The sequence below is a fragment of the Manis javanica genome, chromosome 2, assembly GCF_040802235.1.
Source record: "Manis javanica isolate MJ-LG chromosome 2, MJ_LKY, whole genome shotgun sequence".
Classification (NCBI taxonomy): Eukaryota; Metazoa; Chordata; class Mammalia; order Pholidota; family Manidae; genus Manis; species Manis javanica.
In genome coordinates this window covers 6,102,377-6,127,704 of record NC_133157.1, presented here as the reverse complement: position 1 = coordinate 6,127,704, position 25,328 = coordinate 6,102,377, and the positions used below count along the sequence as shown (strand labels likewise).

Genomic DNA, 25,328 nt, shown 5'->3' with positions numbered 1-25,328 from the left:
TTAAACGCCCTCAGTTTTGAATTGTTCAGAAACTTCCCGAAAAAGTCTCCTTTTTTGGCTGAAATGCCTCCTGTGTTGGGTGTGTGCCCAAGCTGCGTTGCCTGAAGGGGGCCGGAAATCGACTCTGCAAGTACTGGTGTTCCAGAAGCTTCCTTTCCCGCTTTTGGGCTATTGATCACAAGCTGGTTTTCAGCGCACGGGCCCTCATTTCGGTTTAAGGTTTCTCTCTGCTTAATGGTCGGGGCTTGGGGTGGAGAGACATTCACAGGCACCAGACATTCTCATCCATCCTCGCCTTTTCTTGGAGGAAAGGGGTGAGGAGTGAAGGCTGAAGCCGATCCCGGAGCCGAGACCCACCCGCATGAGGCCATCCAGTTCCCGCCACTGCCGCCCCACCCCCATAAGTATTTCTCAAAGGGAAAAAGTACTGAACAGAAACTCCGGTCATCCCTCCAAACCAGCTTTCTCAGGCTCAGCACGATGGATACTGTGATAATTCTCCCATGTGCGGGCCTGTCCTGGGTACTGAAGGATATTTGGCTGCACCCACAGCCTCTGTTCATTCGATCCTAGTTGCACCCTCCTCCCGACCCTGTCCTGACAATCAAAAGTGTCTCCAGACACGGCCAGATGTCCCTTGGAGGCAACATTGCCCTCATTTGAGACCCACTGGTCCAAACCCAGCTGTAAAGGCGGTTTTCCCAGGTGCCCTCCCTGATTCTGCTTGGCGAACCTCACCCCCACCCTCCATTCTCCCCAAACAAACATCTGTCAGGTTTATGGAACAATTCAGCCTCCAATTGAGTTAGGTGGTTGCTTAAGAGTCAGTAAACCCTGCTAAACTGGAAACTTGCTTAAAAGCAGGGATTAAGTGGAATCCATCACGGGGCCTAGAATGTTCTAGATGCTCAGGTGAACAAATGCCCAGCACTGTGCAAAGACATAGGATGTTTTAAAGTGAATGTGTAACTGGGGAAGCAAAATATAAGGTATGAACTAAAATCTAAAAGATTGACAATATGCTCTGTGAGCCAAACTGCACACATAGACCTTCGCATACACCGCTGGTGGGAAGCCTTATGGGGGATTTGGCCACATCTAGTGTTTTACGCATTGGCCCAACTATCCCATCTAGGAATCGATCCCAAACATGCACTGGCGAAAAAAGAAAATCCTCTTTGCCCCAGGTTATTCACTGTGGCATTCTTTTGATTGCAAAAGATGAGAAACACACCAAGAGCCCATCATTAGGGCTCCAGTTGAATAAACCACAGTAAAATGCTCCAGAACCGTGAAAAGGGACGCCCATGATTTCTATGCACTGGGTGGAGGCTTCCCCGGCATATACTGCTAAGTAGAAAAAAGTGAAGTACAGAACGGAACATGGTATGTTACTTTTTAATACAGGAAGAGGAGAAAATCTTATATAGAATTTTTATTTGCAAAAAGCAATGCTGGAAGGATAAAGAAAAAACTAGTTTAAAAAAAAATGGGCTCCTATGGGTCGAGGAAGGGAGTAAGAGGGAAAATAGAGTGGAAAACAATGAAAATAAACAGGGTTAGGGTGGTTGTACCGAGAAGGAATGATATTATTAAATAAAGACAGGCAAGCTGAAGCACCAGTGTGTTCAGCATGATCTCATGCTTGTACATGTTTTTAAATGCAAGTTTGTAATCTTGTAAAGCCAGGAGAGTGGAGTTGGGGAGAGTGGAGTATGTTGTTTTACTCTTTACCCTTCTCTGGTTGAATCTGTTACTGTAATAAGAGTCATACTACTTTGTTATTAAATTATACATGTTTAGTAAGAAAATCAGCTACGTAGGGAGTGCTGAAGTGGGCAGCGTCATTCCTAAGGGCCAGGGGAGCACCCTAGTGGGCAGAGGGTCCACGTGGACTCCAGCGGTCAGGGAGAGCCCCCTGGAGGAGTGAGCAATCGGCAGGGCCCTGGGGATCACAGGGCAGGCAGTCCTGCCCCTGGATAAAATTTAAATGTGGAAATAGTAGCTGAACACCCCCAAACTTCTCCCAAGAAACAGGATGGACCCGAGGGTGACAGTCATTGGCCCCATGCCTTCCCCAGGGTTGTGCTGGGCATTCTTACCTGAGCTCCTAGCCCTGCAGCACAGGCCGGCACAGAGCGAGAGCTTCCCCTCCGTTCCTTCACACCTCTGACGCCTTGCCTCAGATACCTTCCCTCCCTTCCTCTGGTCTGGCTGGAAAACTCTTTTTCATCCTTCAAAACCTGGTTCAACCATTACCTCTCCTGAGGAACCTCCCCAGGACATCTCGCCCCAGTGCACCAGGGCTGAGTGTGCTCCTGTACCCTGGCATAGCCCTTACCCTGTGGAACTAGATGCCTTATGCTGCGGCCTGCCTCCCCTGCTGATGAATCCATCTGGTTCATTTCTCCCCAGTATCCAGCACAGTCTCTGGTACATAGTAGGTGCCCAGGTTGCTGAAAGATGCCCTTTTGCATTTTGGGCCCTCTGGAAGCTGTTCTGAGCAGTGCCAGACTGGTGGTTCAAATCCCTCCTCCACCATTACTTGCTGAATCCCCCTTCCTTCTCCCTCTGTAAGCTGGGGGTGATGAGAATGGCAGCCAATGTCTACAGGACTCCTGTGAACCTCCAGTGATCTGTGGACACTAAACAGCCTGCGTGCTGAGGCCCCTCAGAACTGTCATCCCTCTGCTCATTATTATGCATATTATATCAACAACAAATATTGATGGAGACTTTACTGCACCCCAGAGCCTGGGCCAGATGCTGAGGACACGCGGGTGTCTTCTGGGCCCTCACTGACCAGGTCAGTTGCCCTGTGGCAGCAGGTGCCTGTTCCACCCCCTGCCCAGCTCCACAGGATAGGGGTCTAACTGCTCTTGTTCACCATTATATTCCCCCTTGGACCCTAGCACTGTGCCTGCCACATAGCAGATGCTCAGCAAATAGTGTTGGAAAATGAATGGATGAATGAAGGAGTACGTTAAAGGGACATGCTCCTGTTCTTGGGGCTGCAGCATCTTTCTGCAGCGGGAGACAGACACAAGCAAAGCGCTTGCTGTAAATTGCTGAGCTGGTGTGAGTGTGACCGCGCTGGCCCCTCCTTGAGCAGAGGCGGCCTGGCCGGCAGGGGGCGCGGCAAACACCGTGCACCGCCCGCCGCGTTGCTGACCCTCGGGCCCCTCCGCAGGTGAGTGTCCCAGCCCGGGGCGTGGCGGCGCTGCCAAGCGGAAGAAGAAGCAGCGGCGGAACCGCACCACGTTCAACAGCAGCCAGCTGCAGGCGCTGGAGCGAGTGTTCGAGCGCACGCACTACCCCGACGCCTTCGTGCGTGAGGAGCTTGCCCGGCGTGTCAACCTGAGCGAGGCGCGCGTCCAGGTAAGCGCTGCCCATCCGTGGGCCCCCCGGGGGAGCGTGCAGCCCCCATTCACCCAGGGTTATGGAGTTGCCCAAGAGAGGTGTTCAAAAGCAGGCGCATCTGACGCCTGGAGGGCTGAGGTCCAGCCCAAGACCTGCCACTTACTGGCTGTGTGACCTTGAGCAAGTTACTTAACTTCTCTGTGTTTTGGGTGCCCATAAAATGAGAATTATGTGTCTATTTTTTTCCTTTTTTTTTAAATTAAGGTATCACCCCACTGCAGTCACTGTCCATCAGTATAGTAAAATGCCACAGAGTATGTGAGTCTATTTTATAGAGTTATTATGAGAATTAAAGGAGTTGATATGTTTGTAAGGTGCTCAGAGCAGTGCCTGACACAGAGTTATGATAAATAAAAGTTGTTGTAAAGAGCTAAGTGCTACTGCGTGCCAGCCCCATGCACAATGCTCAGCATGCTCCCTCTAATTACAACCTCACAGCGGCCAAGTGCTCATTTTGTCCTTCCTTCACCCCTTCCCTTGCCCATTCTCCAACACATAGTTACCCAGATGCAGGCACCATTTATCACCCCCATTTTACAGGTGAAGAAAGTGAGCCTCAGAGAAGTGAGGCTGCCAGTCCAGAGCTGGTGGCAGAGCAGGCACACACCAGCCCAAAGGACTTGGGTCTCCTTGGCACCCACAGCACCCCGCTCAACACGGTTTTCCCACCTCCAGGTCTGGTTTCAGAACCGCCGGGCCAAGTTCCGCCGAAATGAGCGGGCCATGCTGGCCAATCGCTCCGCCTCGCTGCTCAAGTCCTACAGCCAGGAGGCCGCCATCGAGCAGCCCGTGGCTCCCCGGCCCACCGCCTTGAGTCCAGATTATCTCTCCTGGACAGCCTCGTCCCCCTACAGGTGAGAGGGGGCAGCAGCCACAGGATCCTACAGGGCCTTTTGGGCCCTTCTTTGAGGATCTGAAGAGAGCTGTGAACGGTGCCCAGGTACCCCTTGGACCTGGCATCCACCAAGCAGCTTGTGGGCAAATGTGTGCTTGTGTGCTCACCAGTCTACACATGTGTGTGTTATAAGAGTATCTGTGTGCATTGCATGCCTGTGAGCATGCACGCACAGGAGTGTGTATGCACTTCCACACCAGTGTGTGCATGTGTATGCATAGGAGTGTATTACACATATGTGTGCACATGAATGTAAGCATGTGTGTGAATGTGTGGAGGGGCAAGAATACAAGGCCTGTCTAGAGGGGGGGCAAGGAACCCACATCGCCCCAAGGAAGCCGACAACCTGCAGGAAGATTCTTGGCTGGCACAAGAGCCCAGCGAGAAGCTGAGGCTGAGAGGACTGAGGGAATGGCCTTCTTGTCCCAGGGGCCTGGCTGGGGTCCAGAGCCAAGTTCTGGGGCATTTTGCCATGATCAAAGCTGGAAAAAGGTAGCAGGACAGGAAGGAAGAGGGAGGTGATGCTAGAGGGTTCTGTCTCTATATCTGACAACTCCAGGGGGCGCCATCCACCCCATGGCCTGTGTGAGCAGCTCTGCTGGAGCTGTGAGCTTGGGGGAGGTGAGATCCAGCAGGTTGGCTTGTGGGGTCTGAGCCCTAGTGACGCCCACGTTGGCCTCCCAGCTCTCCCAATTCCCTCCCTGGCCTGTCCTAGGAGGGGGCAGGAGGTGACCAAGAGGCATCTTTACATACAAGCGGATGTTCCTTTCACTTCTGTCCTGCTGTGAGCCACCCCCATAGCAGGCCCTGCTCTCAGCAAGCTCCTGGTCCTGGTCCAGCCAGGAATGCCAGTGCCAACTGGGGGTGCTTCTGACTCCTCCCCAAGTCCTGCAGCCCCAGGCCACTCCCACCCCTAGGGGAAGGGTTTCCAGGAAAGCAAGCCCAGGAGGGGAGGCAGAAGGACCAGATGCCAGAGTCCAGGACTGGCAGCCGGAAGCAGCCAGCTCTAGGCAGCACAGCAGAGCACCACCATATGCCCTTGTGTCCTGTCACCCCCAGCACAGTGCCGCCCTACAGCCCTGGAGGCTCAGGTGCCGCAACCCCAGGAGTCAACATGGCCAACAGCATCGCCAGCCTCCGTCTCAAGGCCAAGGAGTTCAGCCTGCACCACAGCCAGGTGCCCACGGTGAACTGACGGCCGGCCCCACCAGGACCCAGCTGCCTCCTGACCTGACAACAGGAGAAAGGGCAGATATGCAGGGAAGTGACCTTCTCCTGTCCCCTGTCCCCAGGACAGGCTGGTTGGGCTCTCCTGGCCCCTCTGCAGCCCAGATTCCTGGGCCTGAGAGGCTGCTGGCATGCCTGGAACCTGGCTCAGCGCCTCACCCACGGCCGCGCGAGGCTCCAGCCTGTGACCCTCGGAAGGGCTGGGCCGGAGGTGGAGCAGGAGCTCCCCAAGGACCACACTTACTTTGTGTACTAAAACCAAAAAGCTTTTGTCTCTAAGAAATAAAAAGTTTTTAAGCCCAAAAGGTTGCGGGAGGGCAGATAAAGGCAGCAAACCAATGAAGGTGCGGCCTGTGGGGCCTGCTCTGGCCGGAGCGGTCCTGGGGTTTTGCCCTGGGCCTAGCTCAGGCCAGCAGCCCCGGCATGGCCAGCCACCCTCATAGCTGCGCCTGCTTCTGAATGAAGTCCTTTGTCACCCCGCAGAGCCCCAGGGATGCCAAGTAGGGTAGGAGGACAGGGACCTGCCCTGGACCCCATGGACACTCAGTTGTTTGGGAAAGACCCTTCTGTGTTATTCTGGGCAGGACTGCTTCCCGTGGGCAGCGAGTGTCTCCTCTGCCCTGTGGTGGGAGGCAGGGTGGTGGCTATGGATTCCTGGACTGCCAGGCGGTGTGTGGCAGATACTGGAATTAAATCCTTGTCTCTGGGCATATAGAAGTTGTGGCACCCCTCTGCATATTTGACTGTGGAGGGGCCTGGACAAATGGCCCAGAAAGTGGGGGTCCCAGGTGGGCTTACGGGACAGAGGAGTGGTCCTAATAGCCAAGGCCACCAGGAGACCTTCTCCCCAGTCCTCAACCCACCCTTTTGCAGAAAACTGGGGGTAACAAAGGACACGTGCCACCACCCAATGATATCATAAGGCACCTGCAGAGAACTGTGGGGCGAGACTGGTCTGAAGCTAGCCCCCTCTGCGTGGCCGCATGCCATGCCTTCTGATGGGCACACCCTCCAGGGAAGATAAGAGATCACTTCTGCTAAAAGTAAGCTCAGCCAGCCCCCAGGAAGTAGGACAGCATCCCCGGCCCCCAGTGCGTGAGATGATCAGCCTTCGGGAGGGGCAGCCTAAGTGGAGTTAAGAGGCTGGACCTCTGCCCGTCTGCCCCGCCCACCCCCCCATCAAAGTGTCCCCAGAGTACCAGCCACCCCACCCCCAGCCTACATCTAGAGGACTTGGAACAGGTCAAAGCCACATGACAAGCCTTGCACAAGGGTGGTCCCTATTTTTTGTTGTAGAAGTTATGGTTACCATACCCATGAGTGGGGTGGGGACCCCTCCCAACTCTCTAATTCACCCCGATATTCCTCCCCTGCTCCACTTGGAATTCCACCATGAAAATGGGGTTCTTGTGGGTTGAGCTTTGCCCCCTTCGGATGTGCAAACATGCCTGGGACACTCACTGTGTGACTTCTTGTGGCTGGACGGTTGGGACTCTGGTCACAGGAGAGTGTGGGGCCCTGGGAAGGTGGAGGGAGGCACAGGCACCCCTGAAGGCATGGGGAGGGCTCTGTGCTGCTGTCCTGAGCTGGCCCAGGCCCACCTGCCCACCGGGGCCAGAGCATGGGGCAGACCTGGGCCCTGGTTGGAGGCTGGGGGTGGTGCAGCCAGAGCTGTGTTTTTTTCTGTTTGACCTCTGCCTTGGATGAGTGATTTCTGGGCCCCCATTCGCCATTCATGCACTGAACAAATATCATGAAACATTTGCTGTGTGCCAGGGCCCTGCCATGGGCCCTGAGGAGAGAGCAGAGAACTGATACAGGGTCTCTGGCTGTAGCGGCCATACCAGGTGCAGGGGGCTCAAACCTGGTCTAAGGCACCAGGGCAGGCTTTCCGGATGAGGTGTCCCATGAGGATGAAGAGCCCATCACCCAGAGGGGAAGGCGAACAGCAGTTCCAGTTAAGGGGGCAGCATGTGTGAGGGCCCTGGGGCAAGCCAGAGGCTGTCTCTCTGGGCCAGTGGGGGCATTTCCCCGGCTGGATCTCCTGGCACAGATGAAGGTGGAGAGAAGCAGGGGCTGGCTCAGGTGGGGCTTGTGTGGCTAGATCTAGGAGTCTGGATGTCACCCTGGCAGTGGGGAGCCACGAAGGGGGTTTGCTGGGTGGCAGGACCCCTGCCATGGGCTGTGCGGAGGAGGGAGCATAGGGCTAAGAGTGGAGGCAGACAGACTTCTGCAGAGGCCAGGGAAGATGTCCAGGCAGGAGGGGTAGCTGTCTGGACCAGACAGGGACAGAAGTGTCCCAGACATAGCAGGGGCAGGGGTTGATGAGGTGATGGGCTCAGGCTTCCAGAAGGGGGAGGCCAGGAGGCCAGGATTTGGCTTAGACACATGGAAGTGCCTGGCAGGAGGAAGTGCCCAGAAGTAGAACCTGCCTGGTAGAGGTGTTGGAAGCCATTGGCCTGCCCTTCCCCCAAGACAAAAGTGGGGCCAACTGGGTCTGAGCAGGGTCCTCCCTCCCGGGAAGCTTCCCGTCTCCTCACCACCTGGGGGATCTGCACCAGCAAAGGACCCTTGGGGCCCAGAACCGTGCCCTCCTGGGCACTGAACTGGGAGTGGGCGAGTGGACAGACCCACTCAGGCCCCAGGTTCCAGAGCTGAGGCAGGCTCACTGGCTGATTTCGATCCGAAGGGGGGTGCCGTGAAGCATCACCAGGCTGGGGCTGCCTGCACAGAGACAGGGTCACACCGGGGCGGGGCGGGCCCCAGCTGGAGCCTGGAAGACGGGTCCCAGGAACGCCAGCTTCGGAAAAAGCTGGGGCCTGGTTCCCACGGAGGCGCTGGCCCTGCTGTCAGGCAGCAAGGATGTCAATGTCACTTCCTCCCAATCGCTCTAGAAAAAACAAACCAGCTTAATCGTTTACACATGGTGCTCCAGGGAGCTGAGGGGGAGAGCACGGCGGCCCTCCCTGTGAAAGAAAATATATTCAAACACTGCTGTCACTAGTGTGGCCCTAATTGCAGGCTTGCGCGGGCAACTCATGGGCACCCGTCCCAGGGTACCATTTTCCACGAGGATGAGGTACCAGAGGCCTATCCCAGGCAGGAGAATTTGGATTCCTCCTCTCTCTGCCTCCCTTCGCCCGTCTGCCAAACAAGCTTGTGGGAGGGCGCTGCGTATATCTGCTTCTATTTTTTGTTTGAAATAAAGGAATTTTGAGTTGAGAGAGACAAAGAGAGAAATTGAAGGAAAGGCAGTCTGGCTCTTGCAAAACCCCACACCTGAGAAATAAAGGCCAGAGTTTTGCCTTGGGCAAGGGACTTCTCTGGACCTCAGTGTCCTCCTCTGTAAAATGGGGGTAATGACGGAGGCCGCCTCACAGGATGGTCGCTGGCTCCTGACCCAGCCTTCTCTTGAGAGACGAACTAGCACACCCCAAGTCGCCAGCAGGGGTCACAGCGTAGAAGTTAGCACAGGCCTTCTGGAAAATGTACCCACAGCCATGAGAGTGTTCACAGGCTTTCACCCCATAACCCCAGCGCTAAACCCTTAACTTTAAGAGCCAGTCCAAAATGGGGGGCAAGCCAACCTGGGGCAGTTCATACACACTTTGTAAAAAATCTGGGGAGACACAAACCAAAATGTAAATAGCTTAAATTTTATAGTGGCTCACAACCTATACTTGTCTCTATATTTTCTGTAATGTGGCTAATAACCTTATAAACAGGCCAATGTAATAACCTCAACCACACAAGGACCTCTTTGAGGACAAAAATGTGCTTTCATCCCTTTTAAGTCTCTAGACACATCTTTTCAGTACCTGTTGGTCAGGGAGTGGCCCCCATGCAAAGCTCTTCCTTCACTGCTGTTCCAACCTCAGTCCTGCCAGTCTTGAAGTTTTGTGATTATCAGTAACTCCCTTCTATACAGCAAGTGCCGGCCAGGGTGTGTTTTGAGAGTTTCTTAGCTCTTAGTTTGCATCTTAGAGGTAGGAATGGACTGAGCTTGGGATGTGAGGAGTCAGGGGGCGACCCCTTGAAATCAGGAGAATATGGCAAAGATTAAGAGGTTTCGCAGATGTAATTAAGGCCCCTGCACCAACTGACTTTGATTTAATCAAAAGGGAGATTCTCCTGGGTGGGCCGGGCCTAAAACCACGTGAGCCCTCAGAGAGTTCAGGTCTTCTCTGGAAGAAGAGATTCAAAACAGAGACGCGCTCCTGCCGCTGTGCTGGGACGAGGGAGTGGCCCCGGCAGCTGGGGGCCCTGCCCAACCGCTGGAAGGAGTCAATTCTGCCTACAAACTGCATGAGCTTAGAAGAGGACAGAGTTCCAGGCGAGACCTCAGCCCGGAGGCCCTCTTGACTGCAGCCTGGGAGACCCCAAACAGAGGACCTACAGAAATTGTAAGAACACAAATGGGTGTTGTTTTAAGCTGCCATGTTTGCGGAAACTTGTTACACAGCATAGAAAACCGTGACAACTGGAGATGGCGCTTGGAAGTCCACCTGGAATTTGGCCTTCCTCTGCCCATGGTCCGTGTAAAGAACCCCCAGGCCCACTACGGAGGAGACATGAAGCCTCTGCTCAAATTACCTGCCAGGCCACAGTGACAGCCTCCTGTCTTACCTCCTTTCAGGCCATTTTGCACAAGCCCACAGATTAATTGCCCTAAATTAATTAATTTAGGGCAATTAATTCATTGCTCAAAAACAGACTTGCTCATATCCCTCCCCTGCCTAAAGCCTCCTGTGGCTCCCCAGGGCCCTCCAGTGAAGTTTAAGGCTCCATCATGGAGCCCTGCTCCGGTTTGTCCCCTACCCCAGATTCCTCAGACCATCCTGGCAACTCCGTCCCTTCTCCCCACCACGCTCCTTCCTCCCACGGTACACCCGCTGGCAGCATCCTCTCCACCCAGCCCTCCGTGGGAGAAAACCCGTACCAACCAGGCTTATGCTGTAGTGTCAACTTTTTACAAAACCCAATTGCATTCTAGACAGTCAGCAGATGCATCCACATGTCTGGGGAGATGTGTGTCCTTTGGAAAAGAATCATCCGATGTTGGAACTTCGTATTTGGAAAAAATAAACTCCTATTGTTTTCATAATTCAAACTTCAAAAAGTGAAGCCGCTCAAAATCTTGGCTGGTGCAGAGACGGAGAGGGGCAGCCACTGTCTGTGGGCGGCTAGGCGGCAGGTTCTCCAGGGAGTAGCGGTGAGGAAACACAACCTATCTCACAGTCAATCACTCTTTTGGAGATGGATACATGAATAATATAAATACCATACACTTAATTGCATAGATATACAAATATATCATGCATGTTACATAAAGGGCGCAACTGTATGTAAAAATGCATAGTACAAAAATCTGAAAGCCATAAACTATGATATGAATAGTGACTTTCCTCAGGGATGTGGGATCATGGGTGGTATCTATTCTTTACATATACCCTTGTAAATGTCCTTGGCTTGTGTAGTAAAAATTGACAAAACTCTTTATAAAATCCTGTCCAAATTGGAATCACCTTTTTGTGAAGGGCGATATACACCACAAACACAGGCATGCCTTTTGGCCAAGTAATTTTACTTATAGAAATTCACCTTAAAGAATGGATGTGCCCAGAGATTTATGTTTATGCTGATGTGGCCTGGAAAATGAATTATCAACAACAAGGGCAGAGTAAATAAATGATGAAGTTATTCAGGATGATGGAAGCCAGGGAGCTGGTAAAATTCAGGCTATTGACCATCGGAAGCCCTGGGAAGAAGTGCAGATGTATTATTAAGGAAAATCTCAAGCAAAAAGAGCCAGTTCAAGGTGTTGCTACGAGCACAGATGCTACCCACATCTGTGACACACTGACCTCTCCCCTATGCCAAGAAACCCTCAATAAATATTTTTTGTGGTGGAATTCTATCTTGGATATAAGCAATCCTGAATGCCTGTGTCTATACTCTTATGTGCACACGTGCACACACACAGTCATTTTACACACCATTCATTTGCTCAGTGGAAATGCCCTGGGATCCAGCACCCTTCTAAGACCTGGGGACACAGGCGCAGCATGGAACAGCATGGAACAAATCCCTATTCCGAAGAAGCTAGGAAGATGGCATAGGGCCTTGCCAGCCTCGTGAGAATGCAGCCCTCCTCTGAGTGGGGTAGAAGCCACCCGAGGGGCTTGGCACACAGGAGAAGCCTCTGGTTCTGGGTGGGGAGGGGGCCGTGGGAGCTGAGGGCAGGCACCGGTGTCCAGTCAGGAGGCTGTTGCCATGACCCAGGCCCTCAAGGCAATGTGCACAAAGAAATGTCCCAGAGAATCCAGTGTGACCCAAGACAGCCTCTGTATGTGGGAGTGTGGGGTTTCTATTTCCTTCTTTGCACTTTCCTGTAGTTTCTAAACCTTTTACATTGGCCATTACCTGTACATATAATTAATGATTTTTTAAAATCCCATCCACCTTTTAGGTTCCAATGTAAATGTTGCCTCTCCTGGGAAGCCTGGCTGGATTCCCACCAGCGGCGACAGACCCCCCTTCTGTGGCTGCCCAAGGCCCGGCCCACCCGGACTTAGAAGGGTTGCTCTTTCCAACCTGGCCAGCCTGGAAGCCGACTCTGAGGGTGGCAGCCCCCCAGGGACACACCCAGAGGCCCCAGGATTCCCTAGATTCTGTGGGAGCTGGACTCTGCCTCCCCCGGGGCCCCCAGCTTGCCCGGGCCTCCAGGACCGTGGGCACAGGCCCCTCTCCCTGCCCTTTGCCTGTTCCTGCCCACCCCCCACACAACAGGGAAGCAAGCTCTCAGAGCCCAGAAAGGCAGTGGGTGAGGGAGTGCCAGGGGTTCTTCCGAGGGCCCCTCATGGGAGACTGCGGGGCCCAGGTGGACTCTTACCTGTCTCACCTGTCTGGGGCCCCCCTTAGAAAGTATGTGTACTGGGGAGGGGGTGAAGTTTCTACGGCATTAGACCAAATTGGCAACAGAGTGAGGCAGGGGCCCCTGCCCACAGCCCGGCACCCTGATCTGGGGTCTGGATGGTGCCCCAGCCTGGTTCTCGCCTTGCCTCCTCACTGAGAGCCCAGGCAGAGCTGCCCACTGACAAAGGCCCTAACGAGGTGCAGCTCCAGCTTCCCAGGGTGGGTTCAGCCCAGAAGTCCTGCCTGCCGCCCGGAGGCTGCAGCTCCGGGTACCCCAGGCTGCCCCTCAGCACCACGTCCCACTGCAATGCCCACACCTCACAGCCCCCAACCCCCGTCAGGAGGCGGAGGCAGCCCCAGAGGGCCGGCCCAAGGTGGAGCAGAGGCGGAACATGCTCTGGAGGAAGGCACGGGGTCAGGACACCCCTGAAGTCAGCTCCTGCTTGGCCCAGAGACGGCTTTGGGGGAGGTGGGGGGGCCTCTGCTCTGCTCACACTGCAGCCCAGGAGATGCCACCGGGTTTCCAGGGCTTGGGCGGGGCAGCTGCTGCCCGAGGCACTCCGGGCCCTTCCCCATTCTGGAGGGTGGGGCGGGGGGTGGGGAGGCAGGAGCAGAGAACCCGGGGCCCACTTCTCATCTGGAAAAGTTGCTGGCTCCTGCCAGAGGCCCCTGGACAACAACCCAGGTTGACCCTTCCCTACCCTCAGCCCTCAGCTGCCTCTCCCTTGGACCCCCAGCTCCTGGGTGGGGGGTCAGGGCACTGTCCACACCACTCAGGAAGCAAGGGCCACTGCTCTGCTGTCTACCCACCCCAGTGCCCTTCACACAGCCTTCTCAGAGGTCCTCTCTGCGCACAGAACCAAATGCACCAATCCTGCCCGTTTGGCCCCTGCAAGCTTCCCAGCAAGGCCCCAAAAGTCTCAAGACCCTTGCTGCTGACAAAACCTTTGGCCTCATTCCCCACCTCCCTACCTTCCCTCCTCCTCCACCCCTCTCTCTTCCCAGCTACAGGACTCCAGGAGGCTGAGCTCGCCTTTGCACCTCAATTTCCTCAGCTTGGAAATCTCTCCCAAAACCAGTCTGATTTACCCCCATCTCATGTGAGTTGCCTCCTCCCCCAGGAAGCCCCTCCCCAGTAGGGGTTGGAGGGCTCGCCCCCACCCCCACCCGTTGCTGTCCCTGCGCAGCACAGCATCCCAGGAGGTCCTACAGGTGAGTGAGTGACGGGGCTGTACACAAAGGGTTCATTCTCTGGCTGCCCGCCTTCATCCAGGTCCCAGGCCCACAGCTCCCCACAGGTGTCAGATGCCCTCCTCACCCAGGCCTGAGCTGGGCGCTGTGCCCTCTCAGACCCTCTTTCCCAGGAGGGAAAATAGCACAATACAAAAAATTAGAATATAAACATACCCTGGTCTGCTCCAGCCTTACCACCTCCCAGCTCAGGGATGCTGGGCAAGTCACCTCTCCTCTAGGAGCCTTTCTTCCCTCATCAAAAAGCACCTCCCTCTTGGGATCAGCTTAAGGATCAAGTGAAAAATAAAAACAAAAAACCGCGCCCACTAATGCTCAGCAAACAGTGGGTGTTCAAAACGTGATCCGCCGCTTCCTGTTTCTAGATGTGCAGCTGCGGCCCAAAAACTGCGGGTCATTTCACCACCAGGGGACAGTGTCGTCCACACCCTGCCGGTAAGGGGTCTGGGCAGGAGCCAGCTGGGTTTCTGACGAGGCCTGCTGGGAAGCGCCCACTCTCAGGTCCGTCATTCTGCGGTGGCAGTTCAGAGGCTTCGGGGTGACGGGAGGGGGGCGTGCCCAGACGTAAGAGGGCTTCCCAAGATCATGGAGAAGAGGGGCAGTTCTGGCAGAGGGTTTGGGAAAGTGAGGCATTAGTTAGAACAGCGCCGTGCGCTTCAGGGGGTCCGCCTGTTGGAGCCTCTAGGAGGTGGGAGTGGGCCTCAGAGCAGCCTGCTCGCTTGCCACCTGACTTAACGCCCGGTCAGGGTGTGTGTGTGTGTGTGTTTGCCAGCGACAGTGCCCTGGCAGTTTGACCCGACACACGCCACTAAAAATGTACAGTGAGCCGGGGCTTCAGGCCAGCTTGGGCAGCGATGGTCACGAGGAACGAGCAGCCAGGAGGCTGTGAGGCGGTGGGCAAAGCTGGTCACACACTCCATTTAATGATTAAAGCCATACATGCCTTATATCAAGTCCAGGAGACACACTCACTCACTCACATACATACATACACATGGATTCCCCACAAGGGTGCACATCTGAGGTCTAGAATGTTCCTTTTAGAGGTCGTTCCTTCGAAGCCCACAGGTCCTTGATTTACTGCCCTTCAGAGTGACTAAACCTTGGGAAGAGAAGGCCATCCTTCCCGTGGGCCCCTCCACCTGTACCTGTGCCGAGGAGGAAGGATCCTGCCAGGGAGTGAGGACCCAGCACAGGCAGTGTCAACAGGGCACAAAGGAGCGTGACCCCAGCCTCCTACCTCGAGAAACTCCCTGCATAAAAGAAACTGCAAAATCACATCCTCACACCCGACCTGTCCTGGGCCCTGCCTCTAGAGGGAGCTGCCCTGGCTCCGAGGCCTGGCCACCCCTGGGACGCTGAGGGCAACTTCTAAAAATGTAGATTCCCAGCTCCCCCGAAGCAGAATCTCTGGGAGCGCCTGAAAGGCCCTGCACCCGGATGGCCAGCCAGGTCAGGACGGAGTCTCCCGTGCTCTTCCTGTACTTGGGTATAAAAAAGTAATGCTTTTTATGCTCGTTTTGGGAAGATTTTCTACCGATCTTGACAATTTGATTCTAAATAACTCCAATTGGCCACTTTACCCAGGAATCCAAGGGGCACACACACACACAAGCAAACACTCAAGGGTCCCACTGGGCCCAGGATCTCACACACAGCAGGAGGCCAGGAAACCAGTCCCCAGGGACTATCACAATCTGGAAAGGACTGTCTGGTCCTCCAGGCACAGCCCTGGTGGCTCGTGGGCAGTGGGCTAGCATCCCAGGAGGTGTCAGCTGCTGGTCACAGGTGGTGGGCTGCCTCCCAGATGATCTGTAGGGCCATGGAGGCGCAGGGGAGCTGGGCCACGGTGTAGGCCAGCGAGCGGGTAGGCGCCCGCAGCTTCCCCAGGTAGGCCACCGTGTGGACCACGCGGCCCAGGAAGAAAACAAGGAAGTGCATCCGGGCAACAAAAGGGTTAGGTCCCAGGAAGGAGTAGACGAGGCCCAGGAACAGGAAGGGGTAGATGGTCTCCATGTCATTCCGGTGAGCCCTGGGAAGGCAAAGGGGTGCGGTCAGCCAGGTTTTGGGAGTGTCGCAGAAGCTGGGGCCCCCTGCCCTGAAAGGCCCACATCCCTGGGGATCATCTCAGGGGAGACAGTCTGAAGTCGGTTTATGGCCAGGACAAGATGATACCACAGAGGCAGGAGGGACAGTGTCTCCAAGATAACGCCTGCCAGCAGCTGAGAAGCTGTTAATGGGCTAGGAGCCCTGGGGGGACTACTGGCTGGGGTTTTCTTGCCAAGCCCAGGGCTCACCAGGACCTGGCCCCGCCATGCCCTCCCCCGTCTTCCCCTCTAGCTCTGGACACCAGGCGGGAAAAGTGGGCTCCAGAGGTGGACAGTTGGGTGGAGCCTGGGTCTGACTAGAGCAGGTGCCCTGTGTCCCCAAGGCAGGGCTTCTCTGAGGCCACCCTCCTTCCGAATGCAGGGGCCTGGGCCTTCCTGAGTGCATGGCCTTAGAGCTTGGAGCATGCACCTGAAACCCAGGCCTGGCTCTGCCTTATTCTGTCCCTAAATATGAGGGGCCCCCCACCCCATTTCAGAGATAGTGACAACAGCCTCCTCTTGCTGAAGCCGCCCAACCCTGGTGAAGCTCATTTCATCCCTACTATCCCGCTTCTTTTTTTGTTTAAAATAACCAAGTGTGTGAGTATGTGTGGTGGGGTGGGACGGGGGTGTGTATGCTGTGTATAACCCCGCTGTAAATAAATGACCAAGAAAACTCACCCACTTCTGCTAAGAGTCAGTTCACATTTTCCATGACTCCTGCTAATGGGCAGTTTCCTTTACAGAGGATGGGAAGGTTGAATCCCGTAAACTAGAGACTGAGCAAGCAATGGAAGCCATAGTGGGCATGTTGAAAGAATAAACAGGAACCCAGTGCCTGGGCCGGGACCTTCTCTAAGGACAGGCTGCACGTGTGAGGCACGGGGGCTGTTCTGGAACCAAGTCCTTCCAGCTGGAATGCATGTCACCAATAGCACACCAAGAGGCCAGGCCCGGCCCCAGAGCCCGTGTGGTGGCCTGCTGCAGTCTCCTCTTCCCTCCCACTTGCAAGGATCACCTTAGGCAAGGGCCTGACCAAAAGGAATTGGGCTGGGCCAGGGCAGGGAGAGGGCCTGGGGTGCTCAGCAAGCTCATGCCGTAGGGGTCTCGACAGCATGACTAGGGTGGGTGTGGTCAGGGAAGGAGATGTTTGTGCTGAAGCCTGAAGGAAGAGGGGCCATCCATGCAGGGGAAGAACTTTCCAGGGGGAGGGATTGGCATGTGCTAAGGCCCTGAGGTAGGAATGAGCATAGTGTGTTCAAGACAGACACAGGAAGATGACCTGTGTGGCTGCAGTGCGGTGCAGAAGACGGAGCAAGGCAGGATAATAGTAGGAATGGGGCCTTGTGGAGCAGGATAAGGAGTGTGGAATTCAATCTGAGTGTACAAAATCCCCCATAAACCCAGCAGGGCCCAGATCTGTTGTAGGTCAAACTCAGGGCACTGCAGTTGGTGCCTCTGTCCCTGTACCCTGGATCCAACATGAGCCTGCCTTCTCCTTTCCTCCCAAGTTTCAGCCCGGGGACTCAGCCCCGAGGAAAGCAAGTGTGTAACAGGGCAGGTCTCACCCTGTTGGGGAAAGGCTGCTTCCTGCCCACGCCAGAGACAGGCAGGCCCTGGCCAGATCCCGGCCGCAGGGAGGGGGGCGCCATGACGACCAGGGCCACTCCAGCCCCCAAGTCAAGCAAGTCCCTTACTTGTTAGTTATGAAGGAGGAGGCTGCAAGCATTCCTCTAAAACTGCTCCAACCTGTGGAAATGGAGCTGTTATCCCAACATCCCACCATATGCTATTAGAGGGAAGCCCTTTGGAAAACCTACTTTAGATTAAGTTGGCGTGTCCCAGAACGTGGTCTGCCTACCACAGGTGACCCACGAGTTGGTGCCACCTGGTTGAGCATTTCTACCATACTTATGTATTTATCTGAAAATTTCAGGGAAAGCATAATTAGCAGTGAAACCCATTCATTTAGATACTTTTCCATAAAGTAGATATTCACATTTTCAGAGTGAGTCAGTTTTTAGAAAGCTGTGAAGAGAATTGTCAGCCAAACCCCAAAGAGCAGGTGAGGGCAAGAAGTCAGGAAACACAGGGTAGAGAGCGGGGGTGAGGGCACCCGGGTTCAAGGCTGGCACAGGGAGGGGGCAGCCCCTGCGGAAAACCAGCGCCCCCGTAGCTCCAGCACCTGGGACCAGAGGCCTCACCGGTGAGGGCGGAGAGGTGACCGGTGGCCAAGAGAGCCTTAGGGCTCTGGCCCCAGCCCTCCCTCCCCCCCCTCTCGTATGTCTCAAGCCACAGTGGGGCCTCCATCAAGCCGCAAGTGGTGCCCCGGAAGAGAGACATGAGGAAAGCAGGGATGACGAAACACCCGTTCTGCTCCCCCAACCCCAGGACTCGAGTTGGGAGACACGGAGGGAGGCACGTACTGGAGCCAACTGGGCAAAATGTGTCATTCCGAAAATAACTACCGTTTGAGGTAAAAGTCACCTGCAGCAAATTCCCACTAGACTGGACTTGCCGGGCCTCCTGCCCCATCAGGCCTGCCCACCCCCTCCCCACACCAGCCAACACTGCAACACAGGCTGCGTTGTGCCGCATCAGGTGACGGTGGGGGACAGGGAGACCGACAGTTACCCATGGCACCCCTGGCAGGGACATTCCCTTCCCCCAGCCCTCCTCCCCAGCCACACTGATTTCCTTGAATTCAGGTTTGATACACATCATAGCTGCTCAGTTTGAAAGATGGGTATAGAACAGAGGGTAATGGAGTTCGTGCAGAGGGAGAGCATTTAGGGGCAGAGCCCGCGTGTCAGGCGGCCTGGGCTTGGCCACCCTGCAGCCGCTGTGATCTGGGCGGCCTGGGGCAGCCTGTTTCTTCCTGTACAGATAAGAGTACCCTCCTCAGGACTCTGGCGGGAGGGCCGAGCCCCATAGCTGGTGTCCGTGGCGTGCTCAGAACCCTGCCCGACACCAGAGGTGCATCCTGATTTAGCTGTCTTCTCTTGTCGTCGCTACCGTCCCTAGCCCAGTCCTGGACACAACTGTTAAAGCTCATTTCACCCTCTCCGTTTTGCCTGGCTCCCAACCACCCTCAGGCACTTTGGCTAAAGGAAAAAAACCACAAACGGAGGGCTCAGTGTGGAGCCTGCAGCTCTGCTGCGGTGCTTAGGAGCTCACGGCCCCTCGCAAGTCTCTCTCCCTCTCTGGGCCTCCGTTCACCAGCCACAGAAAGAGTGCATTCAATGTCTGAGGGACTTGTGGGGCTGAGATTTGTTCACTCAGATTAAGTCTACGCCCTCCAAATAGCCAGGAACATTCCACAGCATACGGCAAGTGTTTGTCTTCCACTTTGTCATACACCCTTCAGCGCTCTTTTCATACACACGGACTCGGAATTTGGCGCAAACACCCGTAGCCAGGACATCTGGGTAGGCATCGTGAAAGACGGGTGGCTGGGCTTCACCAGTTCCCTTGAAACTTTTTTTTGACTCCAGCATGTGCCGATCTGCAAGGCAGATTTATCCTCCAAGAACCAAGACCTAAATGCTTTCCTGTTTGTGCAAAAGGGTGACCCTGACTGTACTATAAACTCTGCACTAATATTTAACTAACTTTTGCTTCCAGGGCATCCCCCCTCCAGGCTCCAGCCAGTTCTCTGGTAGTGGGTGACAGGATGTGTGACTCTCAGCTTTGTTCCCGTGATGTTATGTGAAGTCAGGAGGAGGAGGCCCAGGAACACCCGGGTGTGGCATGGTGAGTCCCTGATAAACACCGGTGCACGGTGGGCCCCCGGTGAATACTCAACGAATGGATATTAAACATTCTTAGGTAAGAAGTGCTCAAAAAGCACTGGACTGAATTTCAACCATTCGCGCATCAGTACTATATAAATGGAGGGTCACTTTGATCCAAAGAAAAATTGTACTGGGCGGGAGGAAACAGCTCATCACCACCTGGGTCTGTTGTCTCTCCCTGGCATGGTGACAGCCAGTACAAATAAACCAAGCATTTGTAAGCCCATGTAACCACTCCTGTACCGTAAGTCAGCTTTGCTCCCTAGAACCCGCAAAGCCTGAGAGAAACCGAACACGCCCCCTCGGTGGCTGCTGTGAGTGGGTTCAGGCTGTCCACAGTCATGGAGGCCTTCTTTCTCGTCCTGTCCTTCTGCACCGCCCGGGAGAGGCAAGCCAAGCAGGGCTGAGGGTGCGCTAGCGTCCAAAGGATGGATTCACATATAGGTAATTACGGCTTGAGTTCACTAAAATACTACTAGTGCTTAGCAGTGCGCTGCACATAGTAGGGGCTTGTTAAATGATGGATGATGGATGGACAGAAGGACCTCCTACAAAGGACTGTGGTTGTATTAGAAAGGCTGAAATTGCAAAGAATTTCACTTCCTACATTACACATTTCTGCAATTTTTAAAACCACAAGTATATATGTCATTTTCAATGGCCAAGAAAACCATAAAAAAAAAACCCACAGACCTTCTTTCAATAAAAGCATCTCCATTATTTATACTGTTGCATTCCACCCATTTCTGCCTGTGATTGTAGGAATGTGCCAAGGACTAAATGAGGGCTGTTTCCTGTCTCACCCCTGTCCAGCTACCTGTCCCCCCACCTCTCCACCCAATACCACTGACAACCCCGTCCCCTGGGAGTGCCACCTCCTCAGTCTCCAGCTCACTGGTTTAAAAGGCCAGAAAGGAAACTGTCAAAAAGTCCAACATTGAGACCAGTTACATGAAATGAACGCCTAGACTCTGATGGAATTTCACACAACCATTTCTTAAGAATCATTTCTTGAGTACTATTTACTGTCATGAAAATGCTCCGGAAATAATGTTAACTGAAAAAGAAAAATTTGGAACCCTCAATTGGGTATAGCATGCATGCCTAATTTTATGAAAAATATTTAGACATCAAAAACAAAGAGGAGCTAGATGAAGATGTGAACAGTGATTAGAATTGTGAGTGATTTTTCTCTTTTCCTCTGTATTTTCAACATTACCCAAATTGTCTGCAATGAGTAGTTCTGATTTTTATAATAAGAAAAATTGTTTTTGATTGACTGGGGGATGCTAAACAGATGAAATGATGTCCAGCTTCACTCAGAATAAAAGAGATGCAAAGTAAAACCAAAGGAGACGCATTTTCAACTATTACGTTAGCAGTGTGTCCATTCGACAGTGGCCACATTGAAGTGGCAGGGGCATAGCGGACCATCTCTCACACCAGCAGTGGAGTGGACTGTGCACCATTTGGCAGTATTTCTTACCATCTGATGGCAGTCTGCAGTTGTGCTCACATATACACACAAATGAAAATGAAAGAAGGTTTGAGGCACTATGCATAACAGAGAAGACCAGGAACAGCCCACTGACCATCGGAGGGAAACAGGTTAGAGAAATTAAGGATCATCCATCTAACAGAGTGATGGCAATAAATGCTATGCACCAGTAGGATGCGCGCCTCCCCTCTAGAGCGGATGTGAAACAGTCTCTGCTGTTATGTGAAAAAGCACAGTGCTGACTCGTAGGCAAAGGGTGGTCTTTTGGGGCTAAAAATGAAAAAGCAGAGCAAGTGTTTGGAAGTGCAGAAAGTGACCCAGAAAGGTACATGGGACACTGGTACCAGGATTTGTGCCTAGAGAATAGAACTGGGTCTGAGGTGAGAAGGACACTGAATTTTCACTGAATATCCCTTTCTAATTTTGTAATCCTGAGCCATGAGCACATATTATTTTTCTACAATTAATTAGGAATTAAGTCAATGAATAAATTCAAACAGCCCGAGGGGATCAGGAAGGCAAAAGACCTTGGCTCCCTGTCCTTTGATCCCAGGTGTTCAGAAGCGGTCAGACGTGGCCAGGCAGAGGCCCAAAGTTACTTGCCTGAGGCAGCGATCCACATCCTGGTCACTCCGGCAGTACTGGAGGCCTCCGTGTCTCATGGCATCCTCGGGGTTGGCAAAAGCCTGAAATACATCAGCTGAGAATTACAGTTCATGAGATGGACGGCCTGGTCGCCTGGGTCCGCAGCAGACAGTCACACACACGTCCATTCACCAGTGTCGATGAGCTCCTGCTGGGTGCCCAACGCTGGGACTCATCACAGACACAGCTGCTAGGGGCTGAATGTTTGTATCCCCGGAAAATTCCTATGTTGAAACCTAACCGCAGTGGGATGTATGTGGAGGCGGGGCCTTTGGGAAGGGATTACATCACGAGGTGGAGTCCTCGCAAACGGGCCCCACAGCACTCGCTTCTCCCTCTAACCAGGTGAGGACACAGCGAGAAGACAGCCATCTAGGAACCAGGCACCGAATCTGCTGGTGCCTTTATCTCGGACTTCCAGCCTCCAGAACTGTGAGAAATAGATTTTTGATGTTTATATGCTGTCCAGTCTATGGTATTTTGTTACGGCAGCCAGAAAGGACTGCAGCAAAGGCCTTCCTGTCCTTGCTCTTGTGACACTCACAGACTGATGGAAGAATTCCCTAGGAACCAGGGAAGGTCAGGGGGTAACTATTAAGAGAAGACAAGGCTGTCCTTGAGAATGTTCACAGGAGACCTGACTGAGTCTAGGCTCAGAGAAGGCTTCTCTGAGGCAGTGACTAAAGCTGAGGCTTGACGGGTGCATCCACATTAACCAGATGAAGGGCGGCTTGGGGCAACAGCATTCGCAGCCCAAGAAACAGCACGTGCAAAGGCCCTGTAGTCAGAAGATGGGCATGTTTGAAAAATAAAAAACCAGCATGGCTGGAGCATAGGAAGCAGGAGACAAAGATCTAGGATGAGGTTGCAGGACTGACTATAGGTTCCTGAACTTCCCTGAGCCTCAGCTTCCTCATCTGTGAAGTCTGGATTGAACGGAGCTCATCTGTTCTGTGAAGAGCAAAGGAGAGAACTGGAGAGGCCTCAGGCACACACGTGGCACAAAGAGAGCACCTGTTGAATGGTTAGAGGACCAAAGAGCCCCCAGGTCAGTTTCAGGTCATGAAGGCCGCCTATCACTTAAACTCTACCTCCCCCTGGCATGCGGGCAAGCCAGCCCCACCAACCCGCAGCAACCCTGAATCTCAGCAGGTTTTCTAAATCACTTGTCCAGGAGCCCTTGTGACACACGTCTCCAAGCGCTGGTTTGTCCTACCTAGTGGGCCTGCCCCTGCTCCACCCAGAGGTGAATGCAGCCAGGCCTGATGCCTGTCACAGTCAGAATCAGAGACCCCCACACCCGGAATGCCTCTCTGCTGGCCCAGAATTTCCAATAAGTCACCAATTCTGATGGCCCTGCACAGAGTCTGGACAATCAACCCTTCAAAGGGTCTTAACATTTAGCAGGCAGCTGTCTTTGGGGTCCACAGTCCACCTTGAAGATAGAACTGGAATACAAGTTGGCCGGGCCAGGAGCTGCACTGCAGACCGGAAGGGCCCCTGTCGTCAGTGGCTGGAGCAAGGGGGGTCAGGGGTGGGCGGGGCAGGCTCGGGAGGCGCTCCCCCTGACTGTCTGCAGCTGCTGCCTTCACATTCATTCCAGTTGTTTGTAAGGAATGAGAACCATCATTGGGAGCATTTGCTCTGTGACAGGCCCTGAATTCTCCTGGTTCAACTGTGACTGTCCCCAGGTGATGGACAAGGAACCCAAGACTTGCCCGGGGTCCAAGGCGGGGGGTGCAGGAGCCAGAGCAGCTCCAGTACCCTCAGTGCCTGCCCCCGCCCCCTGGGGTGAAGCCCCCACCCCCCACCCCCGGCTCCTTCTGGCTAACTCCAAAAGAATGCGGAAACTTGTCGATGTAGGAGCACCTTGGGGACAGCCTGAGAAAAGGTCAGCCCCTGACCGGGCAGAAAGGCTGACAGGGCAGTTTATCTTCGACCTTCCCTCAGTCCAGGTCAGAATGAAAGCCCTGCCCTTTACCTCACCCTTATGGGTGCTTCAAGACAGGATGTGGGCCCTGGAGCTGGACACCAGGTTCAAACCCAGCTGTGTGACCTTCACAGGTAATGTCCCGTCTGAGCCCAGGCACCTCACCTGGAAAGCAGGTGAATATGGGCTGAGGTGGAGATAACCATTCAGCTCCATGGAAGGACTCAGTGGGTGAATATGGCTGTCCCTGCCAGGTGCGTGCATCCCACATGCCAGGATGGGCCACGGCAGGGAGCAGGCAGAGGTGCCATGTGCCACTGCCCCTGAGTATCATTTTACCTGGGGAGCTGCTTTGCCTTGCAAGTCTGCCTGTACCTGCAACAGGGGCTGAGTCCAATTCCCGAGCAAGAGCCCCATTCTGCAGCGCCCATCCACCATGCAACATCAGAGCCAGCCTCACCTTGCCTTTGAACTGGACAAAGGAGGCCAGGGGGCACCATTTCTGGAACCAGTTCCTCTACTGAAATACCTAGGAGGATAATCAACAGGTACCCCCCAGCCTCTCTGCATCTAGCAGGACGGCTGGCAGACCCAGCCCGCAGAGGGTCACTGGAATGGGCGGTCCCGCCCACCGCTATCACAGCTCAGATCTCAGCCTCTTTATTGTTATTTCGGCTCAGGGCTTTCACTGATGGGAGAAATTCCTCCCCAAAAACGCCAGCAAAGCCTGGAGGAGCCCCCAGAGGCTGCAGAGGGTTGGGAAGCGACCTTGCCATGGAGTTGGGAATTTCCACTGAAAGGATTCTCATGCTCCAGTGTCGCCAGTTCCCACTCCACCCAAGTATCAGATCTCCTGTGCCGGGAGGCGGGCAGGTCAGACAGGCTGTGTGTATGCTGTCTTGCTCCACCCTCTGGGACCTGCTTCCCTCTGAGCAGCGTTCACACACCAAGAACTTACCTTGTGGCACGGCAAGTGAGTAAATGCTCTTAAAACAGAGGGCAAGAAGTTGTGGGCCCTGCTGAAACCCAGGGCCGCTGCAAAGGACCAGAAGGGGCACGTAGGTCCCAAGGGGACTCACACTGTGGCCCTGAAAACACCTTTGTCAAGCTTCCCGTCCCCAGACCTTCCTGCAGGGCAGGGAGAGAAGCAAGCGCGCACACGGGGCTGGGGTGCCCCGGGGCGACACGTACCTTCTTCCGGAGCCTCACTTGGCCCGTGATGACAGCCACCACGTACATCTTGAGCACCAGGAGCGTGCTGCAGAGCAGGAAGGCGGGGAGCGCCTGGCCACTCACCAGCGCCAAGCCGGCGGCAGGCATCTCGGCGGGAGCTCTGGGGGACGAGAGGGCTTGCCGAGCCTCGGAGAGCAGGGAGGAGGCGGGGAGAGCCAGAGGCGGCCTGTCGGCCCTTGGCACCTCCCACTCCCGGCGGGTGGGAAAGGCAGAGGGCCGGGAGGTGCTCCCAGCCCCGCCCCTGGCCCGGACCACCCCTCCCTGGCAAATCCTTCAGCCCTTTCTAATTTCCTCATCTGTAAAATGGGAGTGTACAGCCACGCCTGACTTCTGGGGGCGCAACAAAGCTGGGCACCTGGCAGGACCCCCACCGGGTGCAGATGTTGCTGATCTGTGCCCACCTCCCTGAAGGTCAGGGCAGGTGGTGGGCACA

At 54.5% G+C, this 25,328-nt stretch overlaps 2 protein-coding genes across 3 annotated transcripts in view; one reads left to right on the top strand and one right to left on the bottom strand.

Moving 5' to 3' along the window:
* PRRX2 (paired related homeobox 2) overlaps nt 1–5,847 on the top strand; it is a 42,139-nt gene extending 36,292 nt beyond the window's left edge. For both annotated transcript variants that reach the window (XM_037007954.2, XM_073223093.1), the window contains exons 2-4: nt 3,191–3,378; nt 4,096–4,274; nt 5,375–5,847. In XM_037007954.2, coding sequence (XP_036863849.1) covers nt 3,191–3,378; nt 4,096–4,274; nt 5,375–5,510 — 503 coding nt within the window. In that variant the 3' untranslated portion in view covers nt 5,511–5,847. The remainder of the gene's footprint in view (nt 1–3,190; nt 3,379–4,095; nt 4,275–5,374) is intronic.
* Nucleotides 5,848–14,607: 8,760 nt separating this feature from the next.
* PTGES (prostaglandin E synthase) lies at nt 14,608–25,112 on the bottom strand. Its single transcript, XM_017656570.3, has 3 exons — nt 24,854–25,112; nt 21,691–21,773; nt 14,608–15,740 (listed from the first exon to the last, which is right to left on the bottom strand). The coding sequence occupies exons 1-3, from the start codon at nt 24,980–24,982 to the stop codon at nt 15,491–15,493; spliced, it is 462 nt and encodes a 153-aa protein (XP_017512059.2). The 5' UTR covers nt 24,983–25,112; the 3' UTR covers nt 14,608–15,490.
* Nucleotides 25,113–25,328: the final 216 nt, after the last annotated feature.